The sequence below is a fragment of the Castor canadensis genome, chromosome 4, assembly GCF_047511655.1.
Source record: "Castor canadensis chromosome 4, mCasCan1.hap1v2, whole genome shotgun sequence".
Taxonomy (NCBI): Eukaryota; Metazoa; Chordata; class Mammalia; order Rodentia; family Castoridae; genus Castor; species Castor canadensis.
The window spans coordinates 40881349-40904473 of NC_133389.1; the positions used below are offsets into that span (position 1 = coordinate 40881349).

Genomic DNA, 23125 nt, shown 5'->3' on the forward strand with positions numbered 1-23125 from the left:
GTGAGTTTGAAAATCTTCCTACTCTTTTTGGTTTTATAAATTTTTACTGTGCATGTATATAACATACTTTGATTATATTTGCCCCTCCTTTACCCTCCCTTATCTCCCTCATCTCCTCTAATAGGCCCTTTCTATTTTTATGTCTTTTTTCTAGATTCCACATATGATAGAAAACATGTGATATTTGTCTTTCTGAGTCTGACTTACTTCATTTAAAATAATGATCTCCAGTTCAATCCATTCTTCTGCAAATGACACAATTTCATTTGCTATGGCTGACTAATACTCCATTGTGTGTGTACAATATTTTCTTTATTCTTTTATCCATTGATAGGCACCATAATTTGCTGCAAATACTCTGCAATGAACGTGGGTGTGCAGGTATCTCTGTTGTTTGCTGACTTTGATTTCTTCCAGTGTATACCCAGGAATGATAGAGCTAGATCATATGGTAGTTCTGTTTTTAGTTTTCCATACTGATTTCCATAGTGGCTATAGCGGTTTATATTCCCATCAATGGCAAATAAGCATTATCTTTTCCCCCATATCTTTGCCAGTATTTGTTACTTTTTTTCTTGATAATAGCCATTCTTACTATGGTGAGATGGAAGACCCACTGTAGTTTTGATGCATTTCTCTAATGACTATAGACTTTGAACTTTTTTCATATATTTATTGACTTTGTGTTTCTTTAAAAAAACTGTCCTTTCAGTTTACTGCCCATTTATTTCTTTATAGTTTTCACTACAGAGGTATTTCATATCTTTGGTTAGGTATATTCCTTGGTATTATTTGGAGGAGGGTGGATAATATTCCTGGTTTCTTTCAGATTAAATTTGTGTTTATCAAGTCTAAAAGTCTTTTAGGGGAGTCTTTAGGATCATAGCATCTGCAAATAGAGATAGTTTGACTTATTCCTTCTCTCTTTGTATCCCTCTTGTTGTTTATTTATTTATTTATTACAACCTTATTTCTCTGTTAAAGATTTCAAAGATTAGAGAGTGGGCCAGTTTTTATTCCTACTTTTAGAGAAAATGCTTTCAGTCCAATCCCTCCACCCACCCCATGAAGTATGATGTTGTCTATGGATTTGTCATAGATGACCTTTACTATGTTGAGATAGGATCCTTCTGTACCTAGTTTCTTCAGAGTTTTATTTTTTATCATGAAAGGGTTTTGAATTTTGTCAAATGCTTTTTCTACATGAATTTAGATGATTGTGTGAGTTTTCTCTTTGATTGTAGTTAGATATTGTGTTATGTTTATTGATCTGCATATGTTGAACCACTTTTTAATCCCTAGAGTGAAAGCAACTTAATTGTGGTGTTTGATCTTTTTTAGTATGTTGTTGATTTCAATTTGCAATTAGTTTGCTGAAGATAGTTGTGTCCATCTATGTTCATCAAGGAGGAACATGGTCTACAGTTTTCTTTTTCAGTTGTGTCCTTATCTGATTTTGGTATCAGGGTAATACTGGCTTCATACAATGAGTTTTGAATAATTTCTTCCCTTTCTATTTTATGGGATACTTTGAAGAGCATTGGTGTTAGTTCTTTAAAGGTATGGTAAAATTCAGTAGGAAATCTGTCTGGTCCTGGGTGTACTTTGCTGGGAGACATTTTATTACTGCTTCAATCTTAGTTGTTATTGATATGCTTTGGGTTTTTATATCCCAAATTTTGGAAGATCATGTATGCCTAGAAATTTTTCCATTTCTTTTAGAGTCTCTAATTCATTGGAGTATAAGATGAGAAACACATAAATGCCCTATATTGGTTCATGTAATCTTATCAGATTTTCTTATTGGTATCTTATATGTGCCAGGGAAACAGTGTCACGAAACTTTCATATTAAAGCTATAACTTTTGATAAAGTTTAATACAGAAGTAGACAGAAATAGATATTTTAAGGAATAAATTGGGAGGAGTGCTTTAGACAAATGGCCAAAATAAAGCTTTATGTAATATGCTGGGTGAAGGATGAACAGCTCTGGCAGAGAGAATAGTGATCACAAAAGCCCTGTGTTGGTATCTTAATCCATTTGTGCTGATATAAAAGCATACCTCAGACTGGGTAACTTATAAACAATAAAAGTCTATTTCTCATAGTTATGGAAGCTGGAAGTCCAACATCATGCCAGTGGTATTTTGTGTCTCATGTTGGTGGAAGGACAAAAAGGGACCAGCTTCTTCTGGCAAGTACTTTTGAAAATGTACCTAATTCCATTCAAGACAGAGGATCTCTCCTGGCCTAATCACTTCTTAAAAGTCCTGTCTCTCAATACCATCCTATTGGCTGCATCTGAGTTCTGGGGAGGTACATTCAAACCATAGTTGGCGGGGAAGGACTTGAATTCAAAGAACTGACCTAAAAGTAACTTTTATGGCAAAGGGGAGAAAATGGAGAATGGCGAGGGTGGAAAAGGGGGTAGTAGACAGACTTTACAAGACTTTATGGGCTCTGATGGGGACCTTCAATTTTATCCAGTATTTTTAAGAATATTAAGAACAGTGACATGAACTGTTTCATAATTTTGAGGTATCATCTGAGTGTAGGGTGGAGAATGAATTGGAAGTGTGACACTTTGTACAGAGGGGAAATTAAAGATGATGATTGTTTCCAGTTGACAGGGATATGGAAGTGGAGAAGAAGATGACTGAACTGATAGAGGTATTTTTAGTGGTCTGTTTTCTTTATCACTCACTGTTGTTTCTCAATCTCATTTCTGTCTTTTGAACATTCCTTGCCATATGGCACTTTGTATACTCAGGCCCTTACCACAGAGTCCTCATTTTTATGATTCTTATTCTTTTAGGATTCTGTCAATAGTAGTCACATGATATCTGACAAGGAGAAGTTAGAGAATGATCATTAAGGAAACAAACTCCAGAATTATATTGCCTTGACTCACAGTCATGCTCCATGACTTCCTAGCTGTGTCACTTTGGACAAATTATTTAACCTTCCTTCTTCATTTTCTCCAGGTACAGAACAGGAATAATGGTAATAATACATCTATTTATGACTTCACAGGGATTAATATATGCAACAGGCTCTTAGAAGCATTTTAACAATGGCATGTGCTTAATAAGTTTTAGTTGATGATGTTGGCATCTGTGATAATGACAGAGGACTTGTATCTCACTCTTGTAAATATCTAAATATATCTGGCTGGGGGAAGTTCATAGCCTTTACTTCTAACTTGGAGTAAGATGTGAATCTGAATAGAAAGGGCATCATAACTAGAGTACTAGAGGAGGAAGCTAGCAGGGTAGCCTCCGTTCTTGGGGAAATCTTTTCTTAGGAAAGCATTTTCTGGTCTTTGCTGCTTATTGAATCTTGCTTTCATTGTGTCTACATCATACCATTTGAACTTCTTCCTATAGTGATCTGAAGGAAAGTAAGTATGTAATTTTTAATCATGGCAAGGAGGATAGAATGCAAGATCAGAAATATAGGGCCTCACTGCTATTTGGTGGTCTTTATATTTTGCTGACTTCAGTGTAAACACTTCAGTAACTTCCAACTTTAATTTTCCTAAGTTCCCATTTAACCAATATTGACTGCCTTGTTTTACCAAGTAAACAATGCCCTATATTTAATGATTTTCCAACTCAGTTATCAGTGCTTCTCAGTATTGACTAAATAAATGGATGAATTAATTCTGAATAAAGTATCTCTCTCAACCTTTTTTCTTTCTTTTCTGTTATTGTTGGCCCCTACCTAAATTATACTCTGATTACTTTTCTCAAGGAATATATACACTATTTTTTTAAAAACATCTCTCTATTTAACTTTTACTTTTTTTTGAGACAATGTTTTGCTATGTACCACAGGCTGGGCTTAAACTCAAATTTCTCCTGTCACAGCTTCCTGAGTGCTGTGATTACAAGTGTTCACCACCAGGCTTAGCCACCTTTCACAAATTTATGGCAGATTAATTTTCCCAAAGTAGATAGGTATTCTTTTTATCATCCATCCAAAAATTTAAAAGCTATTCATTTAGAATAAAGTTACAAACTGACAAAATATTTATATTCAGACTATATAAGGAATTTCTATAAATAAGAAAAAGGCAGACCACCTGATAAAAAGTTGGGCAAGTGACTAAGAGAAATACCCAAATGCGTAATGAAGGCAGGAAATAATCTGCAACAAGAATCATCAAATAAATGAAAATTAAAACCATTTTCAAGCCAATCAGAAGACAATAATTAGAAAGACAAGTGTTGATGAGATTGTCAAAAAATAATAATTGTATATTGCTACAGGGACAGTAAATTGATAAAGCCACTTGAGAATAACAATCTAGCATGATCTATAAAAATTGAAACTATATATATGTAATATGAAGCATTTATACTTCTTGGCTATATGTTAAAAATAATGAATGACAAGTACAAAGAACTGTTATAAAAACATTATTTCTAATAACAAAAATCTTCAAGCAACTATAATATTTATCTTGAAGAACATGATTACATTATCATAAATTCTAGTACAGAACACTGTTCAGCAACACCAAATAAAACTATTGCTCAACACAACACATATAAATCCCACAAGCATCATGCCATAATGAATGGCAGCACTCTTCTGTGCTGAGAAGTGAGGTGGTGGTGTTCTTTAAGGAGGGGAGTGACAGTACTGATCAAGCAGAAGCACAAGGGAGCTTATAGAGAGTCGCTGCTCTTCCGTTAATTTACCTAGGTGATCCTTACCTGAGTGTTCTTAATTTGCATAAATTTATTGATCAACATTTATCATTTGTCCATTTTCTCTTTATCCTATTTTTCAACTAACTATTTTTAAAAAGCTTCTCATTAAACTATTCCACTAGACAAGTTCTTCTGGCAGTCAAGCCTTCCCCATTGAATTTCAACCTACCTTTCTTATTGTTTCCTCATATCTTTCCACGTGTCCTTTGATTGACAGACTTCACTAGTAAAGGAGGCAGAGACTTCCAATTATCCTTCATGTACACTGTTTTATTCTTTTAGTAATAAAACTTTCTGCATTTCTGCTGGGCACATGACTGCCTGTGCCCAAACTTCTGACTACATTTTCTAGCCTGCGTTGCTTCTTGGTGTGGTTGTGAGATTAAGTTTGGAAAATAGTACCTAAGGAGGAGTAATGCAAGAGAGAACTTACTTCCCATACATCTTGTTTCACTTTTACTTCTGGCTGGCAAATAGCAACAACTGAGAAACCTTGGCAGCCACTTGTTCCAGATGGTAGAGATACTGTGCTGGCTGTGGATCACTGGACTGTTTGATGAGAGAGAAATCAATTGCTATTTTATATTAGCTAAAATATTTTGAGATTTCTTTGTTATAGTCTGTGTCTTAACACACCTAGGATTTCATGAACATTGTGATTCATAGGTGCCTTTGTGCATTTCATTAGGCTAATGTCTTGTTCTGAGATGCCCTGACTTTCTGAAATGATGCCCTGACTTTCTGAAATGATACCCAGGCTGTTCTGCATTCATTATTGTATCTCTTACCCTGCTTTCTATTTTCTAGTTATGTGACTATGGAGAATATATTCATTTATATGAGCCTGTGCTTTCTTATATGTAAGTTGGGAATAGTGAGTAATTATCATGAAGATTAAAAGAGACAGTACACATGAAAATTTAGCACAGTCTGTAGTACATATATGTTACCCAACAAATTAGCAGTTTTAATATACATTTATGGTGTTAAAGAATTGAACACCAATACATAAATACTCATTCCAGGACATCTAGAAATTTGTGGTTGTTTCATAATATTGGAAATAGTGTTCTGTGAACACCAATAAATTCTATAACCAAGCAATTCTGTTTCTAATTATATACCCAAAACAAATGAGCACATGGATATACCAAAAATATAAATAACACATTACAGAAGCATTATTTTTAATAGACACAAATAGAAACAACCTAATTGTTTCCCAGATATCAGAGCAAAATTAACTCTTAATGTTAGCAAATTTCTTTTAACTGTTCATGTTTTTCTTTCTTTTAATAAATTAGAGGTAATAATGCATGACTGTTGATTCCTTAAAAGAATCAGACTTACAACAATGTAATTTTGGGAAAAATCTCTGAGGGGTTGTGAATAAATTGTATTTATAATTTTAGTATTTCCTTTCTAGGATCCCCTGGCAATTTTGTGGATCTAAAGTATTTCCTTTAAGTTCTTTAACAAGGGTGATAAATGATTCTTGGTTTTATTTGCCTGAAAATATTCTTATTCTTGAATGGTAATTTACTTGGTCATGCAAATCTACATGTATATGTATATATATTGTTTCCTCAGAGAGTCATGAAGCTATTATTCTGCTAGCTTCTGACTTTGTAGCTACTGAAAAGTTTTTGTCAGACAAATTGTTGTTCCTTAAAGATGATCTGTCTTTTCTGTCTAGTTGCTTTATAATTTAGTAGGTCTGTGATTATCTGTAATTTTTACTACTATTTATTCAAGGGTAAATTTCTGAAAACAAAATTCTTCTGTTTGAGACTCATTCTGTTTCTTAAATCTGAGGTCTCTACTGTTTGCTGCCCAAATAAGACTATTTTTCTTCCCAACCAAGAGCCAAATGACAATTCACCTCATCCTACAAGTGGGAAGATTTTCTTGCACTCCTTCCTGTCATTCTGTGTATACATTTAGTTTTTAGGATCCTGTTTACATATAGATGCTGTTGTTTCATGTATAAGGACTCATAGTTCCATGACCCTGGAAATTTAGCTGACTGTGAGAGCTTGCATTTTAAACCAGGCTTATTGTTTATCCTTTGCAGTTGTTTTATGATAAAAGTTTCTTTTGTGTTAAAAGAATATTGAGTAAGATGATTGTTTTTATTCTCAGTAAATTTTTATTTTGTTTTTAATGTATTTTTAATTTTCTTTATTTTAGCAGTACTGGGGGTTGAACTCAGGCTCTCGTACTCCCTAGGCAGGCCCTCTACTACTTGAACCATGCCTGTAGTCCTTTTTGCTTTTAGTTAATTTTAAAATAAGGTCTTGCTTTATGCCTGGGCTAGCCTGGACTATGATAGTCTTATTTGAGTTTCCCCATATAGATGGAAATGGTAGGCACACACTAGACTATATCCAGTCATTGGTTGAGATGGGTTTTTTGTGAGATTTTTGCTCAAGCTTGCCTTGAACTGCAGTCCTCAGGATCTCTGCCTCTCAAGTAGCTAGGATTACAGGTTTGAGCTATCATGCCCAGCTGGCAACTTTTTATTTTTAATGTGAATTTTGTTGTTGCTTGAGACAGTGTCTCACTATGTAGCCCAGGTTTGCCTCCTGGGCTCAAACTCAAGAATTCTCTTGCCTCAGTCTCCCAAGTGCTGGGATTATAGGCCTGAACAACCACACCTGGCTAATATGAATAGTTTTGAAAAAATGAAGAAATATTTTTAAATATACATGAATTGAAAATTTTTATTTTTATATTGTAAGTTTCTGTACATTTTTAGTATCTTTAATTTACCAAGCTTAGTGTACAAAAAAAATGCCCTGAACTGGGTTTTGTTTCACTTGAATAACTTTCTATTGTCACCACACTGGAAAACAAGGCTTTCACTCTCAGCAGAAGTTGATAGACTTTTATCTTCTTATTCCCCCATCCCTTTTAAATAGACTTTAAGTTCACAGTAGAATTGAGCAATGTATAGAGAGTTCCCAAATATGCCCTGTTCCCACAGGCTGACAGCCAGCTCTACTATCAACTTCTCTCACCAGACTAGTATGCATTTTTTTAAACAAGTGGTGAACCACTCACATATCATTATCACCGAGAGCCCATAGTTTATGTAAGGGTTCACTCTAGGTATGGTGTACTTTATAGGATGTGACAAATGTACAATGTGTACACTGACATTATAATGCACCATTGTAATATCAGCCCTTATAATTTCACTGTTCTAAAGATCATCTTTTCTAATTCATCCTTCCTTCTTCTATAACCCTTGGCAACCACTGGTCTTTTTACTTTTTATAGTTTTGGCTTTTCCATCACGTCATATAGCTAGACCCATAGTTTGTAGCCATTTCAGAATCATTTGTTTCATTTAGTAATATGTACTTAAGGTTCCTCTGTGTCTTTTCATGGCTTGATAGCTCATTTTTATAGTGCTAAATAATATGTCATTGTCTAAATACTATAGTTTATTTACATGTATACATATTGAAAGGCATCTTGACTATGGCTGCTATGAATATCCCCATGTACTTTACTGTATAGACATACAATTTTAACTCCTTTGGGTAAATACCAAGGAGTATGATTACTGGATTGCAAAAGCTACTTTAGTATCCTTTTCCAAAGTACAGCCAAATTGGAATCAACTTGCATATCTGTCAACTGATCAATTATAAAATGGACAAATTGTAGCATGAATTGTAATATTATTGATGAATTACAGTATGTGTAGGTGGATAACAAGGTTTTGATATAGATCTATGTCATTTATAAATATCACTAGCTATGTTCTCCCTCATATGCAGACTTTAGATCAAGGGCAAACACAACAAGGGGATAGGACTTTGATCACATGACAAGGTGAGTTCACACAAGGGAGGTATGAGGATAGGTAGGTAACCCCGCCCCCCAAAAAAGATAGCATTTGATGTCTTCAATGCAAAGGAACAAATGCAGAAACTTTAAAGCAACAGAGGCCAATAGGAGAAGGGGATTGGGAACTAGAGAAAAGGTTAGTTAGAGAAGAATCAATTTAGAAAGTAACACATATGTACATGGAATCAAAACTAGGAATCTCCCTGTATAGCTATCCTTACCTCAACTAGCAAAACCCCCTGGTCCTCCTTATTAATGTTTATATTCTCTCTTTAACAAAATTAGAGATAAGGGCAAAACAGCATCTGCTTGGAAGCAAGGGGGTGGGGGTGAGAGGAAGAGAGTGGGGGTTAAGGGAGGGGGCTGGGGAAGGGGGAGTAATGACCCAATCATTGTATGCACATATGAATAAAGGAAATGAAAAAAATGTAAAAAGAAATAAAAAAAATAAATCTCACTGGCTAAATCTTCCCATGAAACTCTATTGCAGATCTTCTGATCATTTTAGAAGTAAAGAATAATCTTTCTTACTAGGTTTTAATTCATTGTCTTATATTTAGTTTTTTTTTTTTAATAAAAGCTACATGTTGTTACTTCTCCCAGAATTTTTCTAGAATAAAAGTCCTTGTGTTTCAGGTTTACCAAGCAAGCAGGACCCAGGCTCACAAAAGCATTCTGGGTCTGGAACTGGGTGTGTGGCTCATGGTAGAAGGAGTGCTTAGCAAGTGTAAGGCTCTGGTGAATTCCCAGCATACAAGCACACAAATTCATCCCAGACACAAGCATGTAATTCCAATTTCTTCCTCTGAGAGGCAGAGGACAGCAAAGGAGACCCTGTCTCAAAAAAAAAGCACCCTCTGGCTTCTATCCTAAAAAAAGTTCTAGCACAGTGGTAAAGTGCTTGCCTAGTGTGTATGAGTCTGTGGGTTTGATCCAAGCACTGCATAAAGATAAATTAAAAAAAGATAAAAAGTACTTTTTTCTGGGATTAAACTCAAAAGATTGGTGTAACCCTAAAGGCTTTAAAGATTTTAAGAATCATTTTTAGCATTCCTCACAAAATATAATTATGCATTTTAGATTATTTGCCATGGGTACCATAAATCTTTTAAATTATTTTATATATAAACTATATATAATATATATAGTGTCATTAAACTTCCCTTTTATTTGCTTTCTCTGGCTCCTCATTCAAAAGATGTAAGGGAATTTGCTACCCTTTAACTTAATGATCATGCCTATCAGATAAAGGAAAAAATGCAAGAAGAAACAATTCCCAAACACAGCTAAATACTGAGTTATCCCAGAGTGATAAACCAAAGAGATAGCTCAAAAGACCAACATTTCAGATGAACCCTAAACTTATATTTAACAATTCAGTTTTCAGAGAAGAAAATTTAGTTTCTGTCTCTTTTTGTGTCTACTACATAAACTGCTAACACAGTCAAATAATGAAAAGGCAGAGAGACATGTCCTGCAAATAATAACTGGTTAACAGGCACCTCAAAATTGCAGGTCATTTGTGCTACAAGGGCAGCAGCAGCATGTATCAGAGAAGTGGTGAAAAGTCCCTGGTACAAGACAGTGTCTGTCAAGCAAAGCTCGCTTCGCCAGGTCTCAGCATATAGGTAAAGCTGGGTTTCCAGTCTTCTTTGTGCTGGCGGATAGGCCTCCTAGTAACATTGACGTTTCTTTGAGCTAGAAAGAAGATGAAGAATCTATGTAAATAATTCTAATTATCTTCTCATTGAAGAAACATAAACTTGGAATTCAATACTATTTTCTTAGGTAAATCATCAATTGTGGAATGAGCAGAATTAATTTTCTGTGTTTTTGCAAACAAATAGCTGGTGCAAAGTGAATAACTTTTTATAAGTTTGCTTTTCACAGGAACATATATATATTTTTAACACTGAAGTGGTCTCAATTGAAACACTTCATTTTCTCTTTGTTAGTATTACTTTGTACTATTTTTTTTCTTTTTCCCTGTTTAAAATTCTGCCAGTTATTATTTTGTTTTCCTTTTTAAGAACATTGTCAGTAACTCAAACATACTAGAAGATTTTAGGAAAAAAAAACCTTACAAATCTTTAATTTGGTTTATAAACATAATGTATTTTATATAAGTTAGGATGAAATTCTCTTTAGTAATCAATATATAAAAATCTGAGTTTTGTACTTGGAAAATTTCTTATGAATTATTTAGTCAACCTTTTTTTTTAAAATATACATGAGTTAACTAAAATCTTGAGAGTCAAGTGGCATGATCTCTCTCTAAGGTAAGAGTTTAGGGTGCAGATAATCACATTAAAAGTCAGCATATTCTGCTTGAGTAGATATGTATCTTTCAGTATAACCAGAAAGGTGATTGTGAAAATTAGATTATTTATAAGTGCTCTTTATAAATTGTTGAGCTTAGAACTCTTTTAATTCTGGAACATATTTTTACTTCACAGTTTCTTCTGGTTTTCTTTGTTATGTCATTGTTGTTTATGAATAAGCAGTTCTCCCTAATGCCTTTGATTCTAAATATTTCACTAGAATTGTTCTCTATAACACCAGGTACTTTACAATGATGATTTTTCTGCTTTGTATATCTGTTTCATAACAGCTTGGCTGAGGCAGGAGAGGTGACAAGGATTTTCATCTCTTGATTCCTAGACAGTAAACATGCCATTTTGGCCTAAGTTTAAGTTCCTTACTACAATCTAAATAAAACTATTTTAGAAGTTATGTTTTATATATTAAAAATTTAACTCCTAGATATCATTTTTAATCCAGTGGAAAATTCTCATAAGCTGCGCTGTTTTGAGCCTAGTGGTACACTTGAGTGATAAACCCATGTCCTTGTCTGTTCATATCTGGTCATACACCAACCAAGTGTATCAGGAAGGATTATAGGAGGAAGACCACTCCATAATGGCTATTTCTGCATTGATTCTTCATGTTTTATAGTTAGTAGTCAGGAGTTTCAAAAGAAGATGAGTTTGAAACTCAGAAATAATTATTTCCCAATTGGACTCTATAAGGCCAAGAAAAAATATGTATGATTTCATGTCAGTCTTTTACCCTAAGTGACATTTTGACTTTATTACAATAATAATGTTAACATCTCAAAGCATAGTGTCCAGTTTCATAGGATTGCCTTAAATTTTTATGTCTATATATGTATCATTTCACCAGCTGGTAGTAAGTAACTTAGTAAAACTTAAACATGACTCATGTTTAGGTTAATTTCCCCCTTCAATATCATTTTAATATGTTATATAATCCAATAGGGCATTAAATAAACCAATCAATTTGTTGAACACAGACTTGCTAACACAGCAAAGGTAACAAATTTGGTTAGTTTTGTTCCAGCATCAGTTTAAATATGCAGTTTTTCTAGAAGTAGCAATGTTTTTAACACCCTGAAGTGTCATGTTAGGTCAGTTAGTATCTTCCATTCTTGCTCTCTGACCTTTTTAGATCTCTATTTTAAAATCTATCTATAAGCTATTCACTGAATTCAGTGAATATGTCATTCACACATCTTGAATGATATAATAACATTGGTACACTAGAGCTGGCTTCGGGTAACTCATGAGAGCTAATTGTTAATTTTTTCAGAACATTCACACCCAGTTTGTGAAACATAGCTAGCCATTATTAAGAATGAAATAAGTGACAGTTGTGAAGTAATTTATATTAAAATGTAATAAATAAACAAAACTTAACCATTACCTAATTGCCGAACGATTCTGTAATTCTAGCTATACTCTTGAAATAGTTATTCTGGTCATAATATCAGTATGGTGAAAATATCATGTAACAGTGCATTTTTGTTCATTTCTTCCCAACTTTATGTTCAGTGATTTCACATCAGTAGCTTGAAATAGCAATGGTAGAAGTTGTTAAACCACAGAAATCAGCAAATGCCACAAGTCAGGGCTTGATTTATTGGTTTGTTCTTGTCTTAGTATGGAAGTTGAATGAAGTTTCAGTTTAATGAATAAAATTTGTACAAGGGTGAGAAATAGTTTAACAGTAAGTTATATACCGTGTTACTCTTACAAAAAATTAATTGACAGAGCAGTTTGTAGATTGGGATGAAATTTTACTTGTCATATCATAGTTGAAACCAAACTATAGGTTGGCTAGAAGTACATGAGTCCATAAAATCAGGATGTGAGAATTACTGTGTATATGGAGATTACCATGAAAGTATATTTTATTATTGCTTATACACTAGATGTGTCATATCTTATACCAGTGAAGTTCATAAAACCTTACACTTTTCTCTTGAGAGAGAGCTATCCACCATTCACCGGCCCATTACATAATTTATGGTAGTGACTGAGCCATTTGCATTTCCACTCTACATTCATAGGTTTGTGGGTTGTTTGAGTACACGCTGCAGGAAATCGTCTTCTTGCTTTTCCTTCTTTTGTGGTATTGGGGAATTGAACACATGACCTCACGCATACTGGTCAAGTACTCTACACTGTACTGTATCCTCAACATCAAAATCACAAATTATTGGATACCACATATTTTAACAGTTTATTGAGCAACTAACATATCATACAATTCATCATTAAGCTGTAAAATGCAGTTTTTAGTATGTTCAGAGAGTTGTACAGCCATCACCATCTAATTTTAGAACAGTTTTATCCTTTTGACATTTTGTAACTATTAACAGTCAGTACCCATTCTCCCTTTCTTCCCAATCCTAAGGAAGCAACAATCTAATTTCTATCTATGTTAATTTGTTAATCATTTATTTTGAATACACATTGCTGTGAAGTACCTAAATCATCTGGTAAACCTATGCTTAATCTCTTGAGTTATTGCCAAATTGTTTTTTAGCAACTGTGTCATTTTTCATTCCTGTTAGCTATGTATGAAGGTTCTAATTTCTCAAAATCCTCTCTAATACTTGATATTTTGATTTTAGCGATCCCAAAGAGTGTACAGTAGTGACTCATTGTAATTTTGACTTGCATTTTCTTAATGCTAATGATATTGACCATCTTCTCTTGAGTTTGTTTGTCATTTGAACAGCTTCTTTGGAGAGATGTCTATCCAGTCTTTTCCCCATTTCTAAAATGAGTTATTTGACTTTCTGTTATTGAGTTCTGTTTTCATGTACTGTAAGTTTCTCATTAGATATTTGATTTTCAAGTATTTTACTCCTTTTTTGTGGGTTATCATTTCACTTTTTTATGGCCTCATCTGCAACATGCAATGTTTTACTTTTGATGTGGTTACTTGTGAATTTTTATTTTACTGCTTCTACTTTTGGTGTCATACCATGAGGACTCGGCATTGCACAGGAACATAAACAGTTACTCCCATATATTCTTATAAGAATTTTAAGTTTTGGCTCCTACATTCTAGAGATTCCTCATCCATTTTGACTTAATTTTTGTGTATGGGTCTAGGTAGAGGTCTGACTTCATTCCTTTGTGGGTGGATAAATATAGTTGTCTTGGAACCATATGTTGAAAAGACTATTCCTTCATTACTGCATGGTCTTATTATTCCTCTTGAAAATTATTGTATAGATGTAAGACTTTATGTCTGATATCAAATATGTTTTCCACTGATCTATGCATCCAATTTGAATGGTAGTACTATGCTATCTAATGAAAAATTTGGATTTATAGTAAGTTTTAAAATTAAGATGTGTGTAAACTTCAAATATCTTCTTTTTAAAGATTACTTTGATGATACTTTCCTTGCACTTGCTTTTGAACCTTAAGATTAACATATCAATTTACACAAAAAGCTAGTTGGAATATTGGTAAGAGATTGCATTGATTCTGCAAATCAGTTTTTGAAGCATTGCCACTTAATTGCATTAAGTCTTCTGATTCATGAATATAAGACATAGTTCTACTTATTTAAATTGCTCTAAATTTATTTTAACAATATTTTGTCATTTTCAGTGTACAGGTATTAGACTTATTAATTTTATGTTAAATTTATTCTTATATATTTTATTGTTTAGATGTCCTAGTAAATGAAATTATTCTTCCTAATTTGACTTCTGGTTATTTATTGCCAATGAACAGAAATATAATTTTTTTTCATATTGATTTTGAATTCATGGGTTCTAAAATTTTTTAGTGTATTCCTTAGGATTTTCTATATATGAGATATTGTCATCATTAAAATGACAGGTAAAATGTTTGAAGGGATAGTTTTATTTCTTCTTTTCCATCTGGATGCTCTTTCTTTCCTTTTCTTGCTTAATGGCCCTGGCTGGAACTGACCCTAGACCCATGGCACATACTGTATGCCTGCCCTTCTGAAGGCATTTTTGAGTTTTAATCACAGAATGTGGGTAAGAAGTGAGTTTGAATCACAGGTGAGAGAAAGAGTCATAAGTAGATGTATATGTCATTTTTACACTATCTCAGTAAGTACTGAATTTCTGGTTTATTTGAAATACCATGAGTATTAAATGTTTGTGAAGCATTTCCAGTACATTCTCCTGTAACACAGTTTGTACCTCCAGTGTGCCTAATGCTACCTGTAGTGGGGTGAATTATGTTCCCCTGAAAATACAGATCCTAATTCCTGGAGTTTGTAAATGTTCAAACTTGTTTGGAAAAAGAGGGTCTTTATGGATGTAATTAAGTTCAGGATTTTGAAATCAGGGAGTTACCTTGGATTATGTGGTTGCTCTTAAATGCCATCATGAGGGTTCTTACAAGAGAAAGACAAATAGAGGAGTCTCCCAGGAGAGAAAGCAAGGTGATACAGACTTGAACTATTGCAGGCTGGCAGCCAGAGAAACAGAAGAAGCACCACAAAGACCTTGATTATCTATCTTATATATCTTAATAACTCTACTAACAGAGGGCTTGTAATATTTAGGCTTTGTTAGATACTTGATAATATGAATAAACAGGTTTTAGTGTTTATTTAGGTGAATGAGTAAACATGAAAATGAATCTGAGAACAAATACTGTAATTTAAATAAATACACTGAAAATAACTACAAAATTACTGTATATTGTGTTATATAGCAAAAAACCAGAGTAAACACTGTATACCTTACTTTAGCCTCATCTCATGGGTGGTTTTACTGATGGGTAGAGTTAGAATTGTGTTTTCACATTGGGTAAATGGGTGTTCTCTGAGGAGGGAGCAGATAGACCAGGAATAGGCATCTGAAGTCATTTGTGCTCTCTCATGTGCTTCCTTCTGAGTGCAACAATTTCCAGGTGGTTTCTGCAGAGTTTCATGCAGCTTCTCTGTTTTCTTACTGCATGTTGGGCTCAAGTTGCAAAACACTGGGGTGTTATCTATGGGGCCCAGTTATGCAAGAGATGCCTCAAGAATGAATTTGCAAAGAGATGTGAGAAAGGTCTGAAGTCTAATTAGGAAGAACGTGCATCACAGGTCATTTGTGAGGGAGTACTTCAAAGTGAGCAAAGGTGAGAAACCTGGCTGTTGGGTCTAATGAGCAACTTCATGTATGTAAATAGGCTGCTCTAGCCACTGCTATCTACAGGGCCTACTGTAAATTATAAAACCACAAATGAAAGTCAGACTAGCAAAAAGAGTCAGGTGACTTGCTTTCTGTTTTTGCAGTAAACTCAGTCTGAATAACTGTTCAAAGAGGCTCTTGCCATTTGACTGTGGGCTGCACAATGATTTTACTTAGATCAATCACTTGCTTGTTGTACCATCATTAATGGATATGTCATATTACTTCATGTTATTCCTTAGGGCTGAAATATGATCATTATGTGTGTGGCTTTACAAGCAGTGAGCCCTTTTTTGTTGCATCCATGTAAGATAAATTTTTATTTCCATTCTCTCAATCTTAACATCTCATTCTCTGTCATCCATGTTAACTATTGGCATGTGGCTACATGTCTTACTGCCATGCTTTTGTCCTGCTTCCCCCACCTATGTCAAATTATACTTCGTCCAAGAAGCTACCTTAGCAGGAAGTGATACCATTGTTCTCTGAACTCTGCAGGACTTTGCACATATTATTTATCTGATCATTAAAATGGCAAGTACCACCACTAAGTGAGCATTTACTATATAGCAGATTGGCTGACATTCTTTACGTAAAATATTTTGTTTAATCCTTACAATGATTCTGTGAAGTGGGCTCTGTTATTTTGATTTTGTAGCTGTGAAAAGTGAAAATCAGAGAGTTTTGAGTGATTCGTACAAAATATGCAGTTTCTAGGTGGATGTTTCACAGTCTGTACTAGGTCATCTCTAGAACTCACCTGTCAGTTTGTCTGTTTAATAATAGATGGATTTTCTTATGTTATATGATATTCTAGGGTAGAGACTCCATATTATTTCTTTCCTTCCTCTCATTATAGCTTCCAGTCCCCAGCAACTCAAATACTGGTTGAATGAATGAATCATTATCTAGAACGAAATTATAGTAAAAATTGCTAAGTGTTAAAATGCGTTTTAAAATAATTTAAGCAAGATATATTGATGGCTACAAATGAGTCATCATAAAAAACCAAATGGTGGAATTTGTTGGTAAGCTTGTTTTACCTAATATTAATCATGTCTTTCTCCTCTTTCTTATATTTCTATATGTAAATAAAGCATAAGCAGTGGGAGAGTTGGGTGTGTTAACCATGCCCATAATCCCAGCACTCAGGATACTGATGGAGGAGGATTTGCTGCATAGTGAAAACCTGTCGCAAAAAAATAATAATTGGATATTGGATATTTATTCATGAATTTTTGAATCATCAAGATGATTTGGTTCAGATCATTTTGATTTAATGAACTTCATGTGTTAATATAAATTGCTTTGTTAATCTTGTGGGGTCTTTTTTTTTCTAGGATGGCATCGGAGTAGATGAGAAACTGTCTTTACGGCGGGTAGCTGTGGTTGAAGATTTCTTTGACATTATCTATTCGATGCATGTGGAAACTGGGCCAAATGGAGAACAAATTCGTAAACATGCTGGACAAAAGAGAACGTACAAAGCAGTAAGTAAAGCAACAAAAGAGGAAAGAAAAAAAGCATGCATTTTGAAATGTGTCATTATGTTTGCATGTTAAAATGGATTAAAAATAGTTATAAATATTCTATTTCAACATAAGTTAGATTATACCATGGTCACAGCCAATACTTAAGTTACAATTAATACCTAGTATTTTGGTTGTATATTCAGGAATCTATTGGATGTTATTTAAACCTGTCTCTAGAATTCTCACATTATTTTCTTTAAGTATATATAAAATGTGGTAGTTCCAGTCATATGCCTACAAATTGTATATTCACTGTGTCATAATATATAAATTATGGCCTACATGATATGAACTGTACTACCATTACTGCCTTAATATTTATTCCCTTTCAAATCATATTCATATGTTTATATAATTGCAATTTCATCTTTAAAGTAATATAGATAAGAAAAGTTTTCATACTTTTCTTATGGCACCTTGTATGTATTAATTTTCCAGAATAAAGTACTAGATAAATGTTTTGTTTTCATAGGTTGAATGCCCTTAAACATGTTAAAAATGGAAATATATGTTTTTATTATGAATTATGTGAAAAGCAGATTTAATTAACTGTTAGATATTGAAATATATGTTGTCAAAATGGAGTTATATATTCTTTCTACAAGTTTCTAATTATACTTACAGTTTGATCTAGACATTTTAACCTAGCTTTTTATTTAATAAAAAACATTATGAAATCATAATAGTATAGATATTTCCTCCTTTCTAGCAAAATTGAACAGTAAATTATTCTTTTCCAATATGAGCAAAGTGTTACATTAAAAGTATTTTTGCAGCAATCAGAATAATATCCTTTTTTAGATTACTTATTGAACTTTGCTTTTGGATACCTTTATATTAACTGTTTTCAGCTATATTGATATACAATATCAGTCTGGATCCATTTTTTTTTCAGATACAGAAAATTGTGTGAAATGCTCAAAGTTTCAAATACAGGTACATATGTTTGAAAATTAGCTACTGAGCATAAGAAATAGCTTCTTTTCCATAACTATTTTTTGCTATATTGCCAGGGTCATATTGAATCTTTGTAGTTGCATAATAACCCTAATACATGTTGTATTTATCCCTTCTCTCTGGTTTGTTTCTTGGCTGTTTTCAAATTGCATGGTTTGTAGACAGGCACTATTCTAAGTTTCCTTACATAATTCTGCCACATAAACTTTCTTTTGACTTACACATCCCAGGAAAGATTCTTATCATGACTAATGATTATGACCTACTTTCTTGAGATATCTTTATAGACTGTTACTGAACATACTCATTTTGCCTGTCTCCCAAGCCAGACGTGTTCCTGTGAACAGTAATAGGAAAAATTGTATATTGACCTACTAATATCGCTAACTGTGCAATCTTATAACAGCTACCTGAACTTGATCAGACTTCGTAAGATAGGCATACATAAGTTCAATTTTAGTAAGTGAAAAAACCCACAACAACAATAACAAAAATATGAACAGAAGTATGGCAGCCAAATCTGTTTAGGTGCCAAAAGCACTTTAAAATAATTCATTCTCTGAAATGCAAATATTAGAGGCCTTTAGTGAATGTAGAAGCAAGAGTCAATAACAGACCAAAATTTTCACTATGTGTTTTCTTAAATCCATTGCCATTACACATTCTAAACACCTATGATAAGTTAGTAAACATGTTTCCAATGTATATAATTTTATAATAATTCACATTATTGAAACATTTTCTGCATTTGGAGACAGAAATGCCAACTTGGAAAAAAATCAGCAGAATCTGAAATGTCATCCCAATTCCTGAATATTGTCCTGTTTGAAGATTCTTCTCCTTTCCCAAGTTTATTTTATTTACACACCTAAAGTTTTATTACCTTGTCTTAACATCAGGAAAGTTCTTTTTGACCTAAATTTTTCCTACTGGTATCTTTCTATTGAGTCCTAATCAGGAAATGTTTCTCTTTTATAGAGTCATAATTCAGTGTAAGAAGAAAAAAAGATAGAGCTGCTGTAGTAACAGCGAAACTGTGCACATGACTCTACAATGAATTGAGTCTAATGTCAAAAATTAATGCAAATGCTCCGTTAATGGGGCATAAAACCAAAATGCAATCGGAAATGGAATGGTTTGATATTTCTAGAGCCAGAGACTATTGGGTCAGAGTTTAGTTCTCAGTAGTAATATTGGAATTGATAGGTAGGACTAGCTAGATACCTATTGCAATTGTAATTGTTCCCATTAAACTTACATTTTTTTCTTAATTCTAACACATTAGCTCATAGAGCATGCATGATTATGTTTATTGACCTTCTTTTTCTCCCTTTTCCTACATGGCCAAGAAACCATACTTATACAACTAATCATTAAAGCGTATCATGTTGTCTTAACAATATTATCAATAGATTTAGTGGTCATTTTATTTACTTTGCCTTTTTTGCAAATCTTCTTTCTATGTTTTCACTCTGCAGGAAATGGTGGTCCTTTAATATTGGATTAACTTTTGAATGCTACTTGGTTTTCCTATCTGCAGTATATCATTCCTTGAAATATCTAGGCATTGTACAGCTTACAATTTATTACAAGATTAACCTGACTGTACATAAAATTGGAGGGTATATATTCCATTACTCATGAGCTCTTGAAAATCCACATAAAATGACACATTTGAGAAATATATAAGGGCAATCATAAGTATTTTATTCAGTTACTATTGTATCCCAATGTTTTATAGCTCTCTTTATTCTGCATTTGTATCTGTGCATGTATTGATGGCTACTGTAGTCAGATATAGGTTACATACATTAACATAATGGAGAAGAAGTATGGACCATTCAAACAGTATTTAGGTTTCAACTGCAAATGTATCTTTGTACAGAAAATGGAATGCAGATGTTTTTTAGCAATTTGGTGCATCACTTCAGAATTAATGATTTAACATTATAAAAATAATGCAAGATAATGTATTGTCTTTCAGTCTTTAACTGTTCTCAACTTCTGCCTGAATTCTGCCTTCATTGAATATGGTACTGTTTTCTGGTTGTCTTTTATTATTTTTCCTTTACTACTGGCTAAGCATAGCTGCCTTTTCAGAAATTTTTTTTTAAAGTAGGGTCCAATTAAAGGATTAAATTTCAAAGCTCTTTTTTGTTTCACGTTAAATAGCAGTAACTGGTGGATATCCAAGAACTAAGAGGAAAAGCCATGTTACCAATAGATAGAACAGTCTGCATATATGTGTATACACACATACACAATTTGTAGTGTGATATTGTAAGCTTACATGTATTACTCATACATATAGCTGCCAATAATTATATTTATTTAATTCAGAGTGGAGAGCATATGCTGTAGCTAAAAGAAAAAAGAAATAGGCCAGAAGCCAGACAAACAGAGCTTAAAATTTCCAATCTAGCACTCATTTCCTATCTGTACCACTTTTGGCAAATTATTTACTTTTTTTCTTTAGGAGAGGATGATATACATGGTATGTTAAAATAATTTAATGTGTGTAAAGTGCTTAGCATATGGTAAGCCTGAGGTTGATGCTATTTCTTTCTCCCTGTCTAGTTGGTACTCAGCATCCAGGTAGAAGAACAAGTAGGACAATTAACCATCCTCGAGAACATAGGTCTTCTGCCAGGTGAAGCTTATGAGAATTTCAGTTACTTCTTTTCCTCTTCCAAAGACTCTTAAACCAAATCACAAATTTTCAGGCTTCAAAGATTAATTTTTATTAAATTATTTTTCAAGAAATGTCAATTTAATTTTCCGAAAAAAAAACACTAAGTTGGTTCTTTTTTTTTTTTTAACAATTCTCTCTCAATAAAGGAATGGAATATTCCTTTCCAGAGAAATCCTGTGGGAAAAATAGCATGTTCATGTAGAGTTTTTTCAGTCTCATTCTGAAAATGAGCAGGAAAGATCTTTATTGAATCATGTCCAGAACTTTTGAGCACAAAGCCTTAGTTAACATCGATTTTGTCTTGTTCTTCTGATAAGTACTTATTGCTTTGGTATCTCTTCTGCTAAATAGGATTTTTTTTAACTTGTACCAATTCTGGTAACTGATTATGTAAAAGTTATCAGAAATATTTTCAGTTCATACCAAGGCTAATGAACCAAACTAGTAGCCATTTGTGATGTGGAAAAATAGCACTAAACTTTAAAAGGCCCTAACAATTTATTTAATCTCTTTTTGGCTTAGGCCAAAGTTTATTCACATATAAAATGACAGGGTTATATTTCAGTTTTCTTCAAACTGAAGGAATTAAAGCAATAATAATGGTGTCTATGGGGCTATTGCTGTCCTTGGGGACAAAATGAAAATATTAATCAAAGTGAGCAAATTGGTCAACACAAGGAATGTTAAGATATATGCAATGCTTCTGGCTCTTACAACAGTAGATTGGCTCTTAATTATAGCACAGAGATAGAAGATTTTCACTCTATTATTGTAGAGACTTCTCTTGAAAATTATAATAATGATATTGATAGTCACAATAATAAAAAGGATCTGTAGTTATTTGCCTTTGTATTTTTATGATAGTAAAATCATGATCAAAGAAGGAAGTCCACAAAAATGGATATCAAATGTCAGGTTTTTCACTCTTCATGTTTTTTGCACGTGAGTTTATAGTCATCTAGCTGAATTTTCAGTGGGCAGCTCCTGAAGTGATGCTGTATCTTTACACTGCAGATGTGAGGGCACCTCAATTTCCTCTTGTTCTTGACCCAGCTATGATGACTTTGCTACACATCCTATTTGCTTATTTACTGCCTGTCTTTGCATCTTTGTTGTAAGCATAGATGGTCATAGTTGCCTGGGTATAATCTTACAGTTTAAGACAGGCTTTCTTAGAACTTGTTGGATCTTACACAGTTGAGATAAGAAGTTATCTATACACTTCTGTGATTAGTGCATGAAGACATTGGTCCCAAACATGTTTCTCTTTCCTATCATAGGGCCTCAGGTTTTATAATTAGAACTTAATCTATTTGGGTTAAACAATTGACCCCTCTATCTTTATATTAAAATAAAATGTTCTGGGCAAGAGAAGGCAGCAAGTAAATTAGACTGCCAGTAGTCATTGGTACTTTATGTTATCATTTTACAAATTTGCTGTGATTCCCACCTACAGCTGAGTTAAGGAACGATATGGAAGGGAGTGTGATGTGAGACATGGCATAGATAACTGCTTAGGTTTTTAAAATATCTAAGGAAGATGTTTTTAAAAATCACATGATCCCTGAAGGTGAGAGAACTTGTGTTTTTCTTATATCATTTCAAAGCACACTTTAGAAAAGTGCATGGCACCTAGTAGATACTCAATAAATACTTTCTGAAAAAATAAAATTGTCTTTGTGATGTCTTGACCCAAACTAGATAGTATAAGTATGCTATCATCAATATTAATAATGAAGTAAGTTCATGACTGCAGCTGTGAAGGCTATGTATTACACAATTCGTGTTTGAGGTGAACAGCGTCCTTATGTTTATTGTAATTTTGGAACTTTAAGGTAAAAAATACTGAACACAGGAAAATTGATTTTCCACATGTGCCTTTCAGGGA

The 23125-nt window shown here is 33.4% G+C and overlaps 1 protein-coding gene across 7 annotated transcripts in view; it reads left to right on the top strand.

Moving 5' to 3' along the window:
• The window catches only part of Nol4 (nucleolar protein 4), a 319732-nt gene that overhangs the window by 64120 nt on the left and 232487 nt on the right, over positions 1–23125 (top strand). For 5 of the 7 annotated variants that reach the window (XM_074070041.1, XM_074070042.1, XM_074070044.1 and 2 more), the window contains exon 2: positions 17397–17546. In XM_074070041.1, coding sequence (XP_073926142.1) covers positions 17397–17546 — 150 coding nt within the window. Of the gene's footprint in view, positions 1–17396; positions 17547–18461; positions 18525–23125 lie in introns of those variants that run through there. The other 2 variants (XM_074070050.1, XM_074070047.1) reach the window with 2 other exon arrangements.